We start from the raw sequence: 20,934 nt of genomic DNA, 5'->3' as shown, positions 1-20,934 counted from the left end.
CATTCTTAAATCCCTGAGCCAAAGTCTGTCATCAGAATGATTTGATTTAATTCCCTCCCAGAAGCATCTCACACGATTCAGCTTGATTGATGATAATCAGAAATGTTTCTTGAGCAGAAAATCAGCATATTAGAATGATTTCTGAAGGATCATGTGACCCTGAAGACTGGAGTAATGATGCTGAAAATTCAGCTTTGATCACAGGAATAAATTACACTTTAAAATATATTCAAATACAAAAAAATACAAAACTGTTCTTTTAAATTGTATAATAATATAATATTTAAATAATAAATAATAAAATAAATAAGATACGATTTATAAATAAAATAAATAATAAAACAAAACAAATAAATAAAATAAATAATATTTTACAAAATTTCATTTTTTTAATCAAATTAAAAAAAGCAAGAGACACTACTTTCAAAAACATTAATAAAAAATCTTACTGACGCCAAACTTTTAAACAGTACTCTATTTCCATAATCTGACATTTCATAATTAGTGTGAAGGGATCTATAGGGATGCATTGTTTCATTTATCAATATTGTCGTGCTGAAAATGTGTTTCTCTTGAATTTTTATGTATTTGGCATGATAATGGTTTTGGATGTATAAGTGACAGATGCAGATCACACATCATAGACATGTTCTCATGTGAGTGTGTGTGTGTTTGGTCGCAGGTGGTGAACCCCTCATTTCCAAACCCGCGGCGTCGGTTACGTCTGCGGGATCTGGCTGAGAGAGTGATCGACGCTCAGGAGAATGAACAGGAGCTCAATAAACTCCTCAATGAAGCTCTGCTGGAGAGAGAGACCGTACAAGCGTATGTATTGTGTGTGTGCGCATTTGTGTGCGTGTGTGTGTGGACAGCATCTGTAAACATTGTGATTACAGGAAGGCATTTACAATAGAAATACATATAATACTTTTAAAAAGATTAAGAACTTATTATAGAAATAATATACTTAAAAAAGTATATAAAATATACTTATTTCATTAATATTATATTGTGTGCAAGTACAATGTTTTAAAAATATACTTTTAAGATTTGAAGTACACTACAAGTGCACATTTAGAGCATGTATTTTTCACAGTGGTTGTGTTGAACTCCTGTAGGGGGAATTCAGGCTGATTGGGACACTTTTTGCCATGGAGATGACTTGGAATAGTGTCCCAATCAATCTGAATTCACCCTATGTGTGTGTTTCCTTGTGCACTTCAGGCTGAAAGGGAAGTACACTAATCCTCTGTCTCTGCGCTTCACCGATCCGGAGCTGGAAACGCGTTTCTCGGTGGAGAAGGAGAAGCAGAGTGGAGCCGCTTTCAGCTGCTCGTGTGTGGTGCTGGTCTTCACTGCCGTCATGGAGGCCCTCATTGACCCCTGGTCAGTTAACTATTAACAAATCACCACACAAACACTGTCGGCCTCATCCGAGCCTGCTGTTTTAGCAGCCAAAGGTCAACGAAGGCCAGTCATAATCTATTTACAGCTATAATAGCATCTGTTTATTGGTCTAAAAATAAGGTCCTGTTGCTACTTAGCGTTTCCCTTTGTCTCTGGCTTTGAAATATCCACCTTCATTCATGTCTGGGAATCATACGGATTTCCTGATTCAATTAGATTCTGATTTTGATTTGATTCCTGTTCATCTGTGCAGACCCTTGTGAAAGAGAAGTACACTTTAGCATAGTTTTAAAAACAGTACTTATTATGGAAATAATTTAACTTTAAAACTATATACTTGAATGTTTTCAGACACATAACTGTGTATTATTTATAATTAAAATTAAATTATTTTAGTTTAAATGTATATTAAATGTAATTAGCTGAACTTAAGAGTGCTTTTGTGACTCACTTAAGTAGGACTTATATATGTAATTTCAAAATTATTTCTATTGTCTATTGAAATATGGTTAAAGTGAATGTACTGACAAGCTTTTATGGTAAACTAAAATATACTTTAATGTCATTTCTATTGAAACTTGTATGTCATGTAATCAAATACATTTGTAATTGCACATTTGGAATGATGAAGTTGCAATTTAGCACATTTAAAATATGTTAACTTTAAATGTAATATTAAACAACACACTACAGTTAAAATTATAATCAAGAACTTAACATTTGATTTAGTATGTTAGTCAACACATCATAATAAGTGTGCTTGTCAGGGGTTGCTTATAGTAAACTAATAAGAGAGATAACGCAGAATGAACCAAGATAACACTTTTAATAAACACCAGGAACGAACGAACCCTACACAAATCACTTATAACTTATCACAAGAACATGAACTGAGGGCTTAAATACACAGAGTGAAGATCATCAACAGAACAGGGAACAGGTGTGGACTAAGTAGAAACCATGACAGCTAATGAGTGACTAGGGCTGTGTCTGAAATCGTCCCTTATACCCTTAAAGATGTTGTATGAATTTTTTTTTTACTGTACTAAAGCACAAAAATACCATATGTTTGCAGATGCAAGTTGTTACACATACTTGTTTCTCTGAAAAGCAATTCTGCCAGTTATTCTACTTTGAAATGAACACCTCGGGTTGCCATTTGGCGGAAGAAACACAGCGTATTGTAGCCACAGAAGCCAACAAACAAACTAGGTCAGAGATCGCAGATTCTACCCGATCTAAAAAGCCTCAACATCCATCTAAAAAGCTCTATGACCAGAGGCATATTAAAACGAACAAATGTTGTTTATTGCTGTATTACTGTGTGTTCTCGTGTCTTTCTTTTCATTTTCCCCTGTTTATCTATGTTTGCTCTGCACAGGTTGGTTGCAAACTATGTGACTCTGGCCATAGGAGAAGTCTTGCTGCTTATTCTTACTATCTGTTCGCTGGCCGCCATTTTCCCACGGGTGAGTTACTGTTCTAACACCTCCCTCAACCAATCACACACAGAACATTTCTTGTTCGACAGTAGGGTTGGGCGAGTCTATCAAATTGGCATCGGATGATGTTTACAGTGAAACATCGCAATGGACGATGACATCGGGGTGGGGGATTTAATTCATTGGAATTAATTAAAAACACTCTCTCTGCTCCGCGCCAGCGGACACGCACCATTAATGTGGTGTGATGTGGTGGTGTGATCCTCACCACTGTTTTGCGCTGCTCACTTCAACTAGAAACAGTAAAATGGTGCAACCGTTCTGCCTCGAGGTCCGGATGGAAACATGCCGGGGTCCACCATTTGAATATCAGTGGTTTAGTCTGTGTCTAGTAGCCTATAATTTGTTTGCGGTTTTTTGCACAATAAAATCTTTACTATTTAAAGAAGGACTATTTAAGAGGAAAGACATGCAACACTCTTAAACTCTTACATTATGGAAACAAACACTCATTTAGACGAATGCATCTCTAATCGCAAAACCTGATTTTATCAAGTACAACATGTTCCTTGATCAACATCTTTGTTGCTCTTGGAACAACATTCCAATCAACTAATCAGATTTGTTTACAGTTTGAGTTTACAGTTTGTCAGGTTTAGGCTTACAACCAGGGTTAGGTGCTTCTACATCAGTTTTATTCTCCTATCATTACCCTCTGATTTTAGGGATAACTTATGGGTAGGGTTAGGTTTAGGGGTAGGGATGCAAGTCCTGATTTTGTTAGAGTTAGACATATTTTGTTGATCCTGAAACAAAATTCCTGTCTGAAAATTTAGTCCTAATCATATTCCTGTACCCCTAAACCCAAGGCCATAACCATGTCTTGAACACTGGGGGGACCAAAGTTTGGCCATTTCCAATTATTGTCCCCCTCAATGCCTATGGTGGTTACGGCCCTGCCTAAACCTAACCCTACCCATAAGTTATCCCTAAAATCAGAGGGAAATGATAGGAGAACACCACTGATGTACAAGCACCTAACCCTGGTTGTAAACCTAAACTTGAAGTAAACTGTAAACTTGTCCCTCAAATCTGATTAAATGGAATGTTGTTCCAGGATCAACAAAAACGTTGATGCAGGAACATGTTGTACTTGGCGAAATCAGGTTCTGCGGCTAGGGATAGGGTTAGGACTACATTTTCAGACAGGAATGTTGTTCCAGGATCAACAAAATATGTTGACCCAGGAACAAAATCAGGACGTGCCAACTGCTGTGTATGATCTCTCAGTTTGAAGCATCTGTCATATGAAAGCACATGTGCTGTCATGAATATTTATAATTTCTCATATGATAAGACAACACAGCCTCATGAATAAATATGACACATCATCGATGTGCTAGAGTGTTTCGCCACGTCACATTCTGTGAAATTGCAGCACTGTTACTGCAGTGGGGTCAGTTTAGCCAGTGTTTATTGAGGTGCAGTTACATGAAATCTGTATTATGTGTGTTCCATTCCACATCCGATCTAAGGTATTCCACACAGGCTATACAGGGTCACCGTTAGATGCATATAAATTGATTTTTTTGTTTTTCTAGATTTGAAGCAGAATGAAGCAGAAAATCACTTACTTTTAGTCATCCTATTGTGTTTATATATGTCCCCTTTACAGTTTCCGCTCTTTCATCTTGTGACTTTTCTGGGAAATAAATGTCACTATTTTCACTTAATACTATTATAGTTTTTGTTAATATTTTGAATCCGATTAGATTTTTATATTTTTTGCTTTCATTTTTTGTTAAGTTTTAATTTTTTTGTTTTGTTTTTAGTTTTATTTTTTGTTGTTTTTAAACATGTCTATTTAGCTTGTATAGATTTTTATTTTAGTATTAACATTTATTTCAAGCAATAAAAAATGTTTTTAATGGTTTTAATTGACTATAATAACCCTAATGCTAGTAAAATCTTTATATTGAATAATATGTGTCAAATAATGTTCTTAGTCCTTCCTTCCTGAAGCTACAACAGTTTATTTTGAAAATAAATATGAATATATGGATATAAATATATTACATTTGGTTTGTGTAGCCAAATAACAAACAGGGGCAACTGATATACATACTGCTTGACTTTGATTACTTTGATATACAGCGGGACTCTTATTTTGAAATGTCTGTGCTTTACTTTTGCTGCTCATTCAAGTTCAGATGAGGATTAAAAAATTACGTTGCTACAATCGTTTACAACACAATATAATATAAATAATATAAAGTAAACTTTGTGATAACTGATCAGCATTAGTTCATAAGCAATCGGTTGACAAATGTGTGCTAATCATTGAATGCGAGCTGCTCTGAAGAACGCGCAACAGCGCCATCTGTTGACTTTAAAACATGCAGCGCTCACATTTATTTAATGAAACTAAAGTTAATAATCACATTAGGGTGTATCGCGATTTGTTTTTTTTATCCACAAAATATAAGACGCCTTAAAATGATCGTTTATACTCTTGTTATACTGTTTAAGGCACTGAAGACTTTTAATGACCTTAAGTTTTTTTGATGAGCATGAGCGGAGTGGAATAATGAAAGTGATCAGCATGATTGATATTCAAAGGGTAAGCACGCGATGCATTGTGTGTGTATCTGCAGTCTGTAGAGCCGGTTTCCCCTTTTGAATGAGAATATAGACGAATTTATATGAAGAAATAGGCAGTTGTCTCCTTAACGCAGGAGCAGAACAATGTGTTCAAATGCAGCTGTTTTGCACCGACGCGAGGCGACAACACAGTCGGCTTTCGTTAGCTCTAGTTCTTTTGCGTCTGTTTGGTGTGTTTGGCAAATGCGACCGTTTTAGGCGCAGTCTGAATTGGTTAAATGGAATGTTGTTCCAGGATCAACAAAGCTGTTGATACAGGAACATGTTGTACTTGGTGAAATCAGGTTCTGCAGGTATATTTTTGCCAAATCAGTGGGTCTTACCTGGCCACTCCTGAAAAAAAGTTCTGGCTTTTGCATAAAGGGTCCTTCTTTGCAGTGAGATTTCCTGAACATTGCATGATTATGATTTCCATTAGGCTCTGGGGTCGTGATCCACGTTCTGCCTAACAAGGTTTCCATGTCTAATGCATCTTTGTCAACTTCTTATGTAATATTAATGTGACGAGTTACATGAGTGAAATGCTGTTCCTGAGGCTCATCCTCTTCCAGTTATTGTTCCAGCATGCACCAGTGTATCTGATTCATCCTCATTAGTTAGGTCAACAAAAAGTTACCAGTATTGATTCCCTCATAGCCACACATACACACACAGACTCAGCGAGCGCAGAGATAAAGTGATTTTGAAAGGAGAGACGGTCACACACTCATCCACTAGGCAACAGACGAAGGACATATAAATTTATTGATTTTAAAAATCATGTTGTTATGGATGAAATCAATTGTTTCCACAAACACTGTACATCCAGCCACCCCAGGGCTGAAGTAAATGCATGCACACTGTGATTAGATCACAGGCCTTTCAATTGACTTTATTGGTCACTTACTGTGATAACAGGTCATGTGCGGACAAGGTTAAAACCTGGATGTTTTATGTTTAAGAAGCTTTTTCGTCTCGCTTTCAGGTATTTCCAAAGAGATTGGTGTCATTCTCCACTTGGATTGATCACACGCGCTGGGCTCGCAACACTTGGGCCATGGCAGCCATTTTCATAGTCACAATGGCAGACATAGTGGATATGGTAAGAAACAAGTGAATGAAAAACAAAATAAATATAAAAACAACACAAATGAGTTGAAATAAATCATTTTTAACATCTAAAACACTGAAAAAATACCACACATCACCTTTAAGGTGATGTTTTTGAACACTGTGCTTCAGTACTTGCTTCTGTCTCACTTCTGATGTCTTCTGCAGTTAAGCTGTCGGCCTCCTCAGCCCTCCACAAACGAGGTGACTGCGGTCCCTCCGGTCACAGCGGCCGCCAGGGACTGTTCGGAGAATCCTAAATACTACAGCTACATCGCCGTACTGGCTCTTATTGCCACCACCATGCTGGTGCAGGTCAGCCACATGGTCAAACTCACGCTCATGCTGCTGATCACTGTAGCTACAGGTGTAGTCAACATCTACACCTGGAGGGACATCTTTGACCTGTACGATCAGGCTCGTTTTAAGGAATACAGGTGGGTGAAGCGCTAATCACAGTCGAATATTATACTGCATTACAGTATTAGTTGGGGGGCTTTTTCAAGGCAAGCATTACTATTAATGTTGCATTAGGGACTTGAACAAACCACTAACCCTCAGTATTTTTCTTTAGAAAATGTTCACCTGTTTCATGATAAAATGACCAAACTTGCATTGATTGAAAGTTTACTCTCGACCATATATAGTGGGCCAGCCATGTCTCAGCCCTCGAATATCAGAGAGAAATCGGGTGTTACATTCAAGTGACTTTTTACCATATTTTAACCTACTCTATCATTTTTGATACACAAATTTCTAAGGCCTCTAAATGATCAACATGATCATAACTTTGCTGAAAAACCTGCTGTACACAATTTTCTACAAGCATTCTGTCATCTGATTGATAGTTCATACTTTTTTAGCCAGTATAATTGCAAAAACATCCACCTTCAGCTCGTCTTTTTGCTGTGAAGTCTTTACTGATTTTTATAAAGCAAACATAAGAATAATTTTTATTTTGTCAGTAATAATTCATGATGAACACTTACTGGACTGAAGGTTATGGATACATAAATTTTTAGAAAAATGTAAGTATCAAATATGATCATCAGGCTTTTCATTGTAATGGATTGCATTATATGTTTTAATATAGAGCTTTGATCATAAAACTAAGCATTTAAATATCATCTTACTAAGACATATTATTCCATTCATATATAAAAAAGATTTTTCTGGCTGTTATTTCATATGTCAGGCTTTACAGGCATTAGTTATTTCTTTTTTTTTTTACAGAGTTTATCTTGTGCCCTCCAAATACACCATGAGTGTGATGATCTTCATCATGATGGTCAGCTTCTACTACTTCTCCCGACATGTAAGATTGAACTTTCTCTCTCTTTCTGAGCGATTTCTTAAAGGCATAGTTAAAAATTTAAAACACCTTAAAAGTATCATTACGCCCATATGACTAGTGTAATATTCCAAGTCATCTGAAGTCATACGATCACTTGGTTTGAGAAACAGACCAAACATTTAGTTGTTATTCACCTGAAAATCATGAATAACAAAGCTCTCAAATTAAATATGGCACATTAGATGCACTCTGTCAGATTTGATGTCAATGATGTTTGGTTAAAAGGCACATTAGATGACATAAACACACCTTTTTGTCTGTTTTTCTGCTTCGGCAGAGGGGACATCTTTCAACAAACATCTTTCAAGCTGAAAATTAAGCCTATTTCTAATGCAAAGCTATCATGGCTATAAAGGTCTTGGGATGTAGAGCACGAGTCATATGAATTACTTTTGCTGTACTTTTATGGCATTTATCTTTTCATTTTAGAGCTTGGCATGCCAGTTCCCATTTACTGGCATTATTATATTATTCAGCAATGCACTTTTTGTGTTCCACAGAAGAAAAAAAAATCAAATGGATCTGGAATGACATGATGTTGAGCAATTAATGACAGGATTTTTGTTTTGGGCTTAAATATTCCTAGTAGTAGAGTAGTATAATAAACTAAATTTCAGTAAATTAATAGATTTTTTTATGTTTTTGAAAGAAGTCTTACTAAGGCTACATTTATTTGATCAAAATACAGTAAAAACAGTAATAATGGGAAGTGTTATTACAATTTAAACTGACCATTTTTTTTATATAAATATATTTTAAAATGTAATTTATTCCTGTGATCAAAGCTGAATTTTCAGCATCATTACTCCAGTCTTCAGTGTCACATGATCCTTCAGAAATCATTCTAATATGCTGATTTGCTGCACAAGAAACATTTCTTCTTAATATCAATGTTGAAAACAGTTGTGCTGCTTTGTATTTTTTGTGGAAACCATGATAAAAAAAATTTTCAAACAGAAATCTTTTGTAACATTATAAATGTCTTTAATGTTACTTTGACATTTGAACATTATTGTATGTTCTCACATTTCTTTCTCTTGGTGTCGCTCAGGTGGAGAAGCTCGCACGCACACTGTTCCTGTGGAAGATTGAAGTGCATGAGCAGAAGGAGAAGGTGTACGAGATGAGGCGCTGGAACGAGGCTCTGGTCACTAATATGCTTCCGGAGCATGTTGCCCGACATTTCCTGGGCTCCAAGAAGAGGGACGAGGTGAGAAAATCCTGCCGCTCAGTCTCATGGCCTGTTTACACCTGGTCACTTCATGCGTTTTGACCGTTCAGATAGCTATCCAGTTTGTTAGTGTTCCATTTTTGGCCACATAAAATGTGTCTCCGCAAACCGAAAATAAATCTTCAATTCCTGCGTGATATGCAAATTCAACGGTGTTTACGTCACCAAAAGCAACAGATATGCACTGGATTTTATTTAGCATCAGCTCATTTTAAGATCAAAGACTGCAATAGGACAGAAAGCAGCATCATTTAGTCTCTTTACTTTTAATGAAGATGATTGTGTGTTGAGCTTCAGGATGCGATGCCAAACTTTCTGTTTTATTTGCGGCAGTTTGTGCATCGGCTTGCTGAAGAGATACTCAGCTACTCATCTGCGGCGGGCCATATCTGTGGTTACCAGGAGCCGGTATAACACGCTCTCGAACCTTTAGACCCTGTTTACACCTGGTATTAAGATGCATTTTAGTCGATCGGATCACAAGTGGTCGACGCTAATTACAGGTGTAAACGAGGTCTAAAACGTTTTGAGCTTGTCCACTCCCGACCACTTCCAGAAGTAGTCGAAAGCGCATTCGAGCGGCTTGCTTTCATAGTGTAGACGCTCATGTGGTCGAATGTGTTCGAACAACCACAAAAGACCGCATCTTCTCCGCCTACTGACCTAATGCGTAAACATTATGGGAAGCGCGCTAGTGAGACGGGATTTGTCTGCTGAAGACCCAAGTTTGTTTTGAAGATGAAAAATGTACCAAGCACAATGTTCTCTCACCATTCCTGATTTCTAACACACACTCACAGCGTTCATCCATTCTTGCGGCTGTCAGAGCCAAAACAAAAGCTACTGCTCTCCATCTGTTTTTCCATCGTCTCTAGTCGCGTTCATATGTATCAGGACAGAAGTAGTTGAAAGTGGACAAAAGAGACAGATTAAAACACCAGGTGATCCGATCGACCAAAATGCTTCTTAATACCAGGTGGAAATAGGGCCATAGTTTTTTTTTTTTTTTTTTTTTTTTACCATTTTGGGTGGAGGAAAATTTACATATTTGGCTTCAACAACCAGATGCTGAAACAGACACTGCGTCTCAGACCACCTCCTGAAGTGGTTTGAGTGATTGGATTTAAATCTGTCTTGAAAGCGTCTTACAGGGCATTTACACCTGGTCTTTTCACGATCGGATAGCTATCTGATCAGAGAGAACACATGAAGTGGCCAGGTGTAAACAGGCCCTCAGTTTCCATGTTTTACATGCACAAATGCAGCCTAACTCAAGTAACTTCTCTGGTTTGGTTTCCCAGGAGCTTTACAGCCAATCCTATGATGAGATTGGAGTCATGTTCGCCTCCATCCCAAATTTCTCTGATTTCTATACGGAGGAAAGCATCAACAACGGCGGGATTGAGTGTCTGAGGTTCCTCAATGAAATCATTTCGGATTTTGATAGTGTAAGAAGTGTTTTTTTCTACAGTTTAAATTTCACCCAATTGTTTCCAGTTAAAATTAGAAGAAAAATACTTTATATTATTATTGTTTGTTTGCTTTTGTGCTCTTTAGCTTTTAGATGAGCCACAGTTTCGCTGTATAACCAAGATCAAGACCATTGGCAGCACCTACATGGCAGCATCAGGAGTCACTTCAGACAGTAACACTGTTAATGGTTATGCTTGCATGAAGGTAAAGGAGGTGCAGATGGGATTTCTAGAACCAATATGTCCATCTAGTGCTGATAACAGTGGTAAAGAGGATTTTTTTTAATGTCCTTTCCTACAGAAAGAAGAAATTTCAGACAGGGAACGGTGGCAGCACTTGGCAGATCTTGCTGATTTTGCTCTGGCCATGAAAGTCACATTAATGAACATCAACTACCAGTCCTTCAATAACTTCATGCTCCGCATCGGTTAGTGGGCTGACATCCATCTACAGTAGTGGCCAAAGTGGCCTAGAAAAATTGACATCTTCACCCTTTATTCAAATATTATTTGTAAGCATATTGTGTAGTTATGCTTGTTTCATTTGTGATAAGAGAATGCAATGAAACATGCCAAATTGTGCCAACATAATTTTTGGCCTGGCTGTCATACAAAGAAATTATGAACATGCAAAAACAAGAGAGAACCACTGGAATATAAGTAACTGATTATGCTGTAGTCAATATATGCTTTTTCCTGTGAGCTTTTTGTTTTTCTATGCATTTTTTTGCATAGTAAAATAATAACTGTAGCTGTATTTTGCCAAATAATTTTGTCAGATAAATACCTTAACCAAGTTTAGTGTTTTGTTCTTCTCTCATATTTAAATTATTTAAAAAATAGTAGTATTTTTAGTAGTATTAGTATTTAGTAAAGTATTTTCCTCATATTTGGATGGTTTAATCGAACTTGTAGGGTCATTAAAAACAAATATCCCCTTTGGACATCACTTTTGGCCAGTACTGTATGTGCAAATGACACAATGATTATGGTTAATGTTTTCTGTGTGCATTATGAAATCTCTTCTCCACAGGGTTGAATAAAGGGGGCGTTTTAGCTGGTGTTATTGGCGCCCGTAAACCTCATTTTGACATCTGGGGAAACACTGTGAATGTCGCCAGTCGCATGGAGTCCACAGGGGTGATGGGAAACATCCAGGTGATGGGTTTCACATTGTATTAATGTTCTGGACACACACTTCCTAAATTAAGTTGAAATATTCTGCATCAGGGACTCAGTTACTAAAAGTAGCAATGCTACTGCATTCATCATATGTGATCGGATCATTAAAAAATGCCATTTAGAGTGTCAGTTCACCCAAGAATTAATCATTTACTCACCCTCATGTTGTTCCAAACCCTTTTGTTCATCTTCGGAACACAAGTGAAGATATTTGTAATGAAATCTGAGAGCTTTCTGTCCCTCCATTGACAGCTACACAACTACCACTTTGATGCTTCAAAAAGTTCTTAAAGAGATCATAAAACGAATCCATATGAATTGAGGGGTTTAGTCCAAATTTACTGAAGAGACTCAATTGCTTTATATGATGAACAGATTTAATTTAGGCTTTTTTCACATATAAACATTCATCAACTCACACATCAGCTGTGGGAAACTGAAGCTCAAGCATGTTTGCTAGACGCGTGCAAGAACCTATGAGGTTTATTCTCGTGTTACGCAGCACGTTTGAGTTCCTCAAGAACCAATGAGTTTCATTCTTGTGTTACGCAGCACAGTTGAGCTTCTGCAAGAACCAATGAGGTTCATTCTTGTGTTACGCAGCACGTTTGAGTTCCTCAAGAACCAATGAGTTTCATTCTTGTGTTACGCATCACGTTTGAGTTCCTCAAGAACCAATGAGTTTCATTCTTGTGTTACGCAGCACAGTTGAGCTTCTGCAAGAACCAATGAGGTTCATTCTCGTGTTACGCATCACGTTTGAGTTCCTCAAGAACCAATGAGTTTCATTCTCGTGTTACGCATCACGTTTGAGCTTCAGCAAGAACCAATGAGGTTCATTCTCGTGTTACGCAGCACGTTTGAGCTTCCTCAAGAACCAATGAGGTTCATTCTCGTGTTACGCAGCACGTTTGAGCTTCCTCAAGAACCAATGAGGTTCATTCTCGTGTTACGCAGCACGTTTGAGCTTCCTCAAGAACCAATGAGGTTCATTCTCGTGTTACGCAGCACGTTTGAGTTCCTCAAGAACCAATGAGTTTCATTCTCGTGTTACGCAGCACGTTTGAGCTTCCTCAAGAACCAATGAGGTTCATTCTCGTGTTACGCAGCACGTTTGAGCTTCCTCAAGAACCAATGAGGTTCATTCTCGTGTTACGCAGCACGTTTGAGCTTCCTCAAGAACCAATGAGGTTCATTCTCGTGTTACGCAGCACGTTTGAGCTTCTGCAAGAACCAATGAGTTTCATTCTCGTGTTACGCAGCACGTTTGAGTTCCTCAAGAACCAATGAGTTTCATTCTCGTGTTACGCAGCACGTTTGAGCTTCCACAAGAACCAATAAGGTTCATTCTCGTGTTACGCAGCACAGTTGAGCTTCTGCAAGAACCAATAAGGTTAATTCTCGTGTTACGCAGCACATTTGAGCTTCTGCAAGAACCAATGAGGTTCATTCTCGTGTTACGCAGCACGTTTGAGCTTCCTCAAGAACCAATGAGGTTCATTCTCGTGTTACGCAGCACGTTTGAGCTTCCTCAAGAACCAATGAGGTTCATTCTCGTGTTACGCAGCACGTTTGAGCTTCCTCAAGAACCAATGAGGTTCATTCTCGTGTTACACATCACGTTTGAGTTCCTCAAGAACCAATAAGGTTCATTCTCGTGTTACGCAGCACAGTTGAGCTTCTGCAAGAACCGATAAGGTTCATTCTCGTGTTACGCAGCACATTTGAGCTTCTGCAAGAACCAATGAGGTTCATTCTCGTGTTACGCAGCACAGTTGAGCTTCTGCAAGAACCGATAAGGTTCATTCTCGTGTTACGCAGCACATTTGAGCTTCTGCAAGAACCAATGAGGTTCATTCTCGTGTTACGCATCACGTTTGAGTTCCTCAAGAACCAATAAGGTTCATTCTCGTGTTACGCAGCACAGTTGAGCTTCTGCAAGAACCAATAAGGTTCATTCTCGTGTTACGCATCACGTTTGAGTTCCTCAAGAACCAATGAGTTTCATTCTCGTGTTACGCAGCACGTTTGAGCTTCCACAAGAACCAATAAGGTTCATTCTCGTGTTACGCAGCATGTTTGAGCTTCAGCAAGAACCAACGAGGTTCATTCTCGTGTTACGCAGCACGTTTGAGCTTCTGCAAGAACCAATGATGTTCATTCATGTTACGCAGCACGTTTGAGCTTCTGCAAGAACCAATGATGTTTGTTCTCACCCGTCAAACAAGTATGGTTGAGCTGCTGTTTGTTTTCTGATTAGTGTTTATATGTGAATAAAAGCCTAAATTAAATCTCTTTATGAACTTTTTGAAGTGTCAAAGTGGTAGTTGAATGGACTGTCCATGGAGGGACAGAAATTCTAAAAATATCTTCATTTGTGTTCCGAAGACGAACGAAAGTCTTGTGGGTTTGGAACAAATGATGAGAGATGATGTAAATGATGAGAGAACCATTTAAATGAACAGAAATGTAGTAAGTGTTGCTCACTACTTGTACTTGTGGAAAACAAAACAAGCTCTTGTAGTCGATTTGTTAGCATTGGTCTTTTTTCAAGACGTGTAAAAGCTTAAAAAATGACTAGGGGATTTTACTCATGTATTTTATGTTGTAGGATAAAACATTGAAATATCTATCAAAAACCTTGACTTCGGGATGATAGAACTGGAAGCTGAAATGAAAATGCAAACTCATTTCCGGGTTTTAAGACTCATTACTGTAGTGTTACTGTCATACTGCTGTATTCCAGCTAAACAAACTCTGCTTCCCCCAGGTGGTGGAGGACTGCTACTGCATCCTGAAGGACTATGGCTTCCGCTTCGTGAGGAGGGGACCGATATTTGTCAAGGGGAAAGGAGAGCTGCTCACCTATTTCTTAAAGGGACGTGAAAAACAAGGCTCCTTCATTAACGGCTCTTTTGTCACCCTGCCGCACCAAGTGGTGGACAGCTCTTGACCAACACGCACACACACACACTGTCGTACTCTTCAAAATTGCTCGCGCACACCTCACGTCATACCTCTTCTGCCGAGTACATGTGCTCCAGTAATTAGTACTTTCAAATGTGTTTTCTCTATTTATTAGCCTGAAGAAAGAAATTTTGGTGGGAAACAAGACAGATTTTCTGTTTATATAAGAGAAGTACTATAAAATATAACTTTTGAAAGTGTGCACAGCAACGAATGAATGAAACTAAAGTTGAATGATTTTAATAGGCTGCTGAAGTGATAAACAGTTTGAGAGGAGGTTGTTTTTAAACACAGATTACAATGAACTCTACTGTATATTACACACTGCGCTGCTCAAAGAAACCTATTTTTGTTCTTCTTTCATTTGAAATCCTTTTATTATTTAATCCTTTATTATTTAACGATTACCCTGAACGTCCAGTATGTCTGAATGTTGTTTGCAATTGAAAAGCTTCTCTGAATGCCTGCGTAGGAAAGCATACTTATGGAAGTGTGTGTGTGTGTGTGTGTGTGTGTAGACATGCATTTCTATAGTAGTCACTTTTTCTTTATTTGTTGACTTTGCAGTCATTTATAATGGAGATACACGGGGTTCTAAAGTCTGAGAACACATCAAATCATGTGTTTTATTCAATATATCCCTGGAAATAACCATACAGTTCTATGATTTTAAAGATTTTAAAAATAATTCTATAATACATAGCTTGTTAACAGTCATTGTCCCGGTAGCAGGACACTTGGCACTCTTTTTTTTAATGCCTTTTCCCCGATCAGATATTTTAGCAATCATCATGAATTAGGCATCATTCGAAAGCTTAACCACTCAAAATTCATCCTGTGAAACCGTTTTGAAATTAGACCTTGCATTACCATGTTAACGATACTTTCTTGTCACCATGAAATCAAAATTTATTATTTTTTTTATAGAATGTTGCAGTATTTATTATAAGAGCATATTATGAGACCATAGGGTGTCCCATTTGTCATTTTAGGTTTCAGAAGGGTGCTCGCGAGCGGCCCCTTTGCAGGCGATATGCGCCTTCAATGCAGCAGACTTCTCAATACATTAGCTTTTTTTCCATCATCCTTTAGTTAGCGTTACATTATATGATCACACTTGTCATTCAAGTGCTATTAAACCATTCAAGCGCAAAGCGAGACGCAAAAAAAAATCCCAATAACTTAAATCTGTACTTAAATGCGCGCTGGCCGCATTGACGTATGCCAAAATGCCCGTCTTGTCAAGTATCCTCATTGGCACAGTCTTAAATGAGTTAAATAAAGTCTTAAATGATCGTAAAGAGTTGTGAGGACATCGGATGTGTGTCAGATCCACGTCGTGTGCGGCAGGTCTTAAAGTGACAGCAGCCTAATAAACCTGCTGCTGTGATGCCTGCCATTAATGTTAATCAAAGAACAAAAGACAAAGAGAAAATCACACTGCTCTTGACTGAATAACTTTTGTAGCTTTAATAAGGAGTAATCTATTTTCAATTTATAATTTATGCAGTGAAGGCTGTTAAGTGTTTGATAACTTACATATTTAAAATATACTGTCTTTATGTTGTTTCCACCTTCATTCGGAGATTATATGTGAAATTATTACAATATAAAAATATATTAAAAACTTTACAGTTAGGTGCGATTATGATTAATTACAGAAAAATGTGCGACTAATTAGTTAATTTTTTTTTTTAATCGATTGACAGCACTAATATATGTATATTTAAAATTGTAAAAACATGGTATTCTAAAAATAAAAGCAGAAGCACTTTCACTGGTGGTCTCAGACTTTTGGACCCCACTATCGTTCTAGTAAAGTGTTCCTCATGTGCCAAATACAAGCCACTATGTGCGTCAGTTTGTGGTACTCTGAGGACGCAGTCAGAGGTCAGCAGGGGTGTAGGAGTATCACTGTGAACGGGTTCATTGTGTGTGTCTGTCCGCACTACATTCATGGCAGTATTGCAGGGATGAATGTTTCTTAATTCAGAATATATTCCCCATGGTGTCTTTCCTCAAAGATTAGATGAATGTGCAATAGTTTATTCTTTTACGCCATCCTGCTCTCCAGTACAGTTTTAAAAAGAGCCCTCCTCTCCCAGCAAGTCATATTTTTATATTATGATGTAAAAGTTGTAGTTAAAGAGTATTGTACAAAGAGACCGGACGTTAGGCTGGAACGGTGTGTCTTAAAAACTGGCCAGAAAGTTAATTTATTGCCAGTGTCAGGGACGTTCTGTGTCGGTAAGCAGAAGTCACATCTGATTTTGACTTTCGTATGTTAAAATGGTTTATGAGGGCATGACATTGTGGCCGATCTCTGTGGTTTGATACCAGACTAAAATTTGATATTTTTGAATTATCCTTAGATATGGAATAAAATGGCACTTTGAATGATCTGTTACCTGCTGCTGTCTGAGTTTGATTATTTTAACCTTCATTGAAATGTTACATCGAACGCTCTTGGATTATAAAAGAAACGTCAACTCCTTCTCCAACTATGATTTTCAGTTTTACAAATATTTTCATCTTCAACAAAATGGTTCACCTAACACCATATCTACTTCAATTATTGCTACTACAATAAAAATTTTGGTCACATTGTATTGGGTCAATGACATGACGTGCATAATTTTGTATCCAAGTGCGTTATTTCCTTTTAAAATAAATTGATAAATGAATTTATTCTATAAAACCTATTGAGTTTAAGTTCATTTTTAGTACATTTAAATAACAAAACATAAAATAATATATATTATCTTAAACCCCCAAAATGTCAGGTGGTGCAACTGTCCGAACAAACGAACAGACTAAGAAAACTATTTAAAATGGTGTCTTAATAATACAAAATTAAAAACTAAATACTAATGCATCACTTTAGGTTTGAAACCTTTCATATAAACAGATTTTTATAAATATCAGTAGTTTTAAAGATGGTGAGATGATTGAAAACTTTTTGCCTAGCGATTTGTAAATTCTCAAATGTCAGGGTTGCACAACTCCAAACATGGCTCTTTTATTATGAATTGACAAGTTAATATCAGTAAACACGATAATTCATCATCCAGAGGAGCCCAACTGATTCCTTTGGCAGAGTAAAAAGGTTTGTAGATCTCGCTCAAATACTGGTAAAAACTGTATAAGTATAGGTATATAAATGTAAGTATAGGTGGGATGGTACACTTTCCATGTCAAGTGGTACAACTACAGTATGTGTATATATATATATATATATATACACAACTGTTTGGTTGTACTGCTTGACATAAAAACAGTCAAAAAATGAATTTAAATACTTTGAAATGTTATTTAACAACTAAAACTTGTTTAAACACATTGTTCATAACTAAAATAAGCAATACATCAGTTTTGAAAAGATTTTTTTTAAAACATTTTTTTTTTTAAGCATTATTTGTCAATGACCCTATTACAGCACAGTCATCGATAAAATAAGATAACATACAAAGTTCTGCTGTTTCAAGGAAATCTGATACTGATGAATGTTTGACAATGATAGTGCAAATAGTTAATTATTGTTGTTTGCATTACTCCATCACTATAAAACAATCAAATTTAGCCTAAGGTGGTTTCCTGTCTGAATTTAAAGGAGTTTTAGGCACTGGTCACACTTACATTAGGTGTCTTTAACTACTAATTGCTAGGTACCTTATTGTGTTGATGAACGATTAGAGCCAGGTTTGATGGTATGGTAGGGTTAAAGTGTAAGGGAAGGTCAACAGTGTAATTGTAGATGTAATTACAGAAATTAATTGCAGCTGTTACAAGCATTTAAAAAAAAAAAAAAAAAAAAAACATATATATATCCCTTTCATGCACTACAGTGGAATATTTGGAAGCCATTTTGAACCATTTAGGTTGCAGTACCATGTCTCAACCACCAAGTGTTGAATACCCAAAGCCTTGTCTATGATTCCATTTAATTAGTGTCTTTGTATCTCTTTGTTGTTTTGAGATATTACATCATATTCTCAAAAAGACGGAGGAAAGAGGAGATGTACCAAGTACCTCAGGAATAAGTGTTAAATCCTTTTATTCTCAGAAAACCAGACAGATACGAAAAATATTTTTCAGCTAAATACGATGTAAGAAACACTTTTATGCAGTTTAAAAAAAAAAAAAAAATCTTTTACATTTTTTTTTCTGTGACACAAAATACATCTGTCCACTCCAGTGGACGTCATGCACCAAAGGGTATATTATGCTTATCGGGCCTATATATGGGTTTCTCCTTATTTGTATGTTTTAGTTAAAATTCTGATATAATTTACACTGGAATAGTTTTATTAAACTATTCCAATATTAAATATTCTTCAGATTTTATAATTTATTTCAATGCTTAGGCCTATACAGGCCTATCCTTATTATTGTTGTTATTTAACGTTCCAAGTCTTCTGATGCAAAAGCCTCTAAAAGCCACATCTGTCAAAAATGAGATGACGACATTGAGTGAATGCTCTCCGCACATACTATACGTTCATTAAAATACTTTCACTTCAAACCTGCTAAATCCCAGCCTCATCCCATTCGGAAGTACTGGTACTTACACTATATTGCCAAAAGTTTTGGGATGCCTGTCTTTACGTGCACATGAACTTTAATGACATCCCATTCTTAATCCGTAGGGTTTAATATGGAGTTGGCCCACCCTTTGCAGCTATAACAGCCTCAACTCTTCTGGGAAGGCTTTCCGTAAGGTTTAGGAGTGTGTTTATGGGAATGTTTGACCATTCTTCTAGAAGCACATTTGTGAGGTCAGGCAGTGATGTTGGACGAGAAGGCCTGGCTCACAGTCCCCACTCTAATTCATCCCAAAGGGGTTCTGTCGGGTTGAGGTCAGGACTCTGTGCAGGCCAGTCAAGTTCCTCCACACCAAACTCACTCATCCATGTCTTTATGGACCTTGATTTGTGCACTGGTGCGCAGTCATGTTGGAACAGGAAGGGGCCATCCCCAAACTGTTCCCACAAAGTTGGGAGCATGAAATTGTCCAAAATGTCTTGGTATGCTGAAGCATTAAGAGTTCCTTTCAATGTAACTAAGGGGCCAAGCCCAACCCCTGAAAAACAACCCCACACCATAATCCCCCCTCCACCAAACTTTACACTTGGCACAATGCAGTCAGACAAGTACCGTTCTCCTGGCAACCGCCAAACCCAGACTCGCCCATTGAATTGCCAGACAGAAGCGTGATTCGTCACTCCAGTGAACACGTCTCCACTGCTCTAGAGTCCAGTGGCGGCGTGCTTTACACCACTGCATCCGACGCTTTGCATTGCACTTGGTGATGTAAGGCTTGGATGCAGCTGCTCGGCCATGGAAACCCATTCCATGAAGCTCTCTACACACTGTTCTTGAGCTAATCTGAAGGCCACATGAAGTTTGGAGGTCTGTAGCTATTGACTCTGAAGAAAGTTGGCGACTTCTGCACACTGTGCGCCTCAGCATGGGCTTGTTCAGAAGGATCAGGAAATTGGTTCAAGCGCATCTTGACGTTCTTTAAAAAGAAAAGAACAGAAGGTATGATATTACTTTGATTAGTGTTTTAAAAACATTCCCCTGACACATTAGAACGAGTAACAAACTTGGTTAAAGTGCATTGATGCCGTAAAGGATCGTTGTCAAAGTGAATTACAGTGAATGTCATCACAGAGGTGATAATGTACACGTTTATAGGCTATGTTAGCTACTCGTACGTGTGTTTATTTATTTTATTTAATAAAAAACTACAGGCTCTGTTCATTCGCTGTTTGCGGTTATATCCGCGGCTACTGCGGATAATCCACGGGTCGGGCGGGCCAAGTAATAAAAAATAACATTCCAATTAATTGCGGGTGGATGAGAGATAAATCATTATTGAGTTGATTTTTGTAATAAAGACACGGAACTCTCATTTCACGGTAAGACGCAACGAGCTTGCGTCACTCTTTAACTTTCGTTTTCAACTCAACATTTCTATTCAGGGAAAACCAATCAAGGAAAACATGTGCCTTGAGCACCTCCTAGTGGTCATTAAAACACAAAGGAAAACCCTACATAAGATATTGCTTTATAACAGATTTAACTAAAAATATACACAAACAGACATTATTCTGATAAGAGTGTTTT

General features: G+C 37.5%; 1 protein-coding gene across 2 annotated transcripts in view; it reads left to right on the top strand.

Annotated features, from left to right (window-relative positions):
* The window catches only part of adcy3a (adenylate cyclase 3a), a 35,753-nt gene extending 18,541 nt beyond the window's left edge, over window positions 1–17,212 (top strand). For both annotated transcript variants that reach the window (XM_051864897.1, XM_051864896.1), the window contains exons 9-20: window positions 683–825; window positions 1,225–1,386; window positions 2,789–2,876; window positions 6,475–6,591; window positions 6,768–7,036; window positions 7,833–7,914; window positions 9,005–9,163; window positions 10,486–10,632; window positions 10,742–10,861; window positions 10,958–11,084; window positions 11,690–11,814; window positions 14,609–17,212. In XM_051864897.1, coding sequence (XP_051720857.1) covers window positions 683–825; window positions 1,225–1,386; window positions 2,789–2,876; window positions 6,475–6,591; window positions 6,768–7,036; window positions 7,833–7,914; window positions 9,005–9,163; window positions 10,486–10,632; window positions 10,742–10,861; window positions 10,958–11,084; window positions 11,690–11,814; window positions 14,609–14,791 — 1,722 coding nt within the window. In that variant the 3' untranslated portion in view covers window positions 14,792–17,212. The remainder of the gene's footprint in view (window positions 1–682; window positions 826–1,224; window positions 1,387–2,788; window positions 2,877–6,474; window positions 6,592–6,767; window positions 7,037–7,832; window positions 7,915–9,004; window positions 9,164–10,485; window positions 10,633–10,741; window positions 10,862–10,957; window positions 11,085–11,689; window positions 11,815–14,608) is intronic.
* Window positions 17,213–20,934: the final 3,722 nt, after the last annotated feature.

Source organism: Ctenopharyngodon idella, chromosome 16 (assembly GCF_019924925.1).
Source record: "Ctenopharyngodon idella isolate HZGC_01 chromosome 16, HZGC01, whole genome shotgun sequence".
In the NCBI taxonomy this organism is placed as follows: domain Eukaryota; kingdom Metazoa; phylum Chordata; class Actinopteri; order Cypriniformes; family Xenocyprididae; genus Ctenopharyngodon; species Ctenopharyngodon idella.
This window is presented reverse-complemented; position numbering and strand designations above follow the sequence as displayed.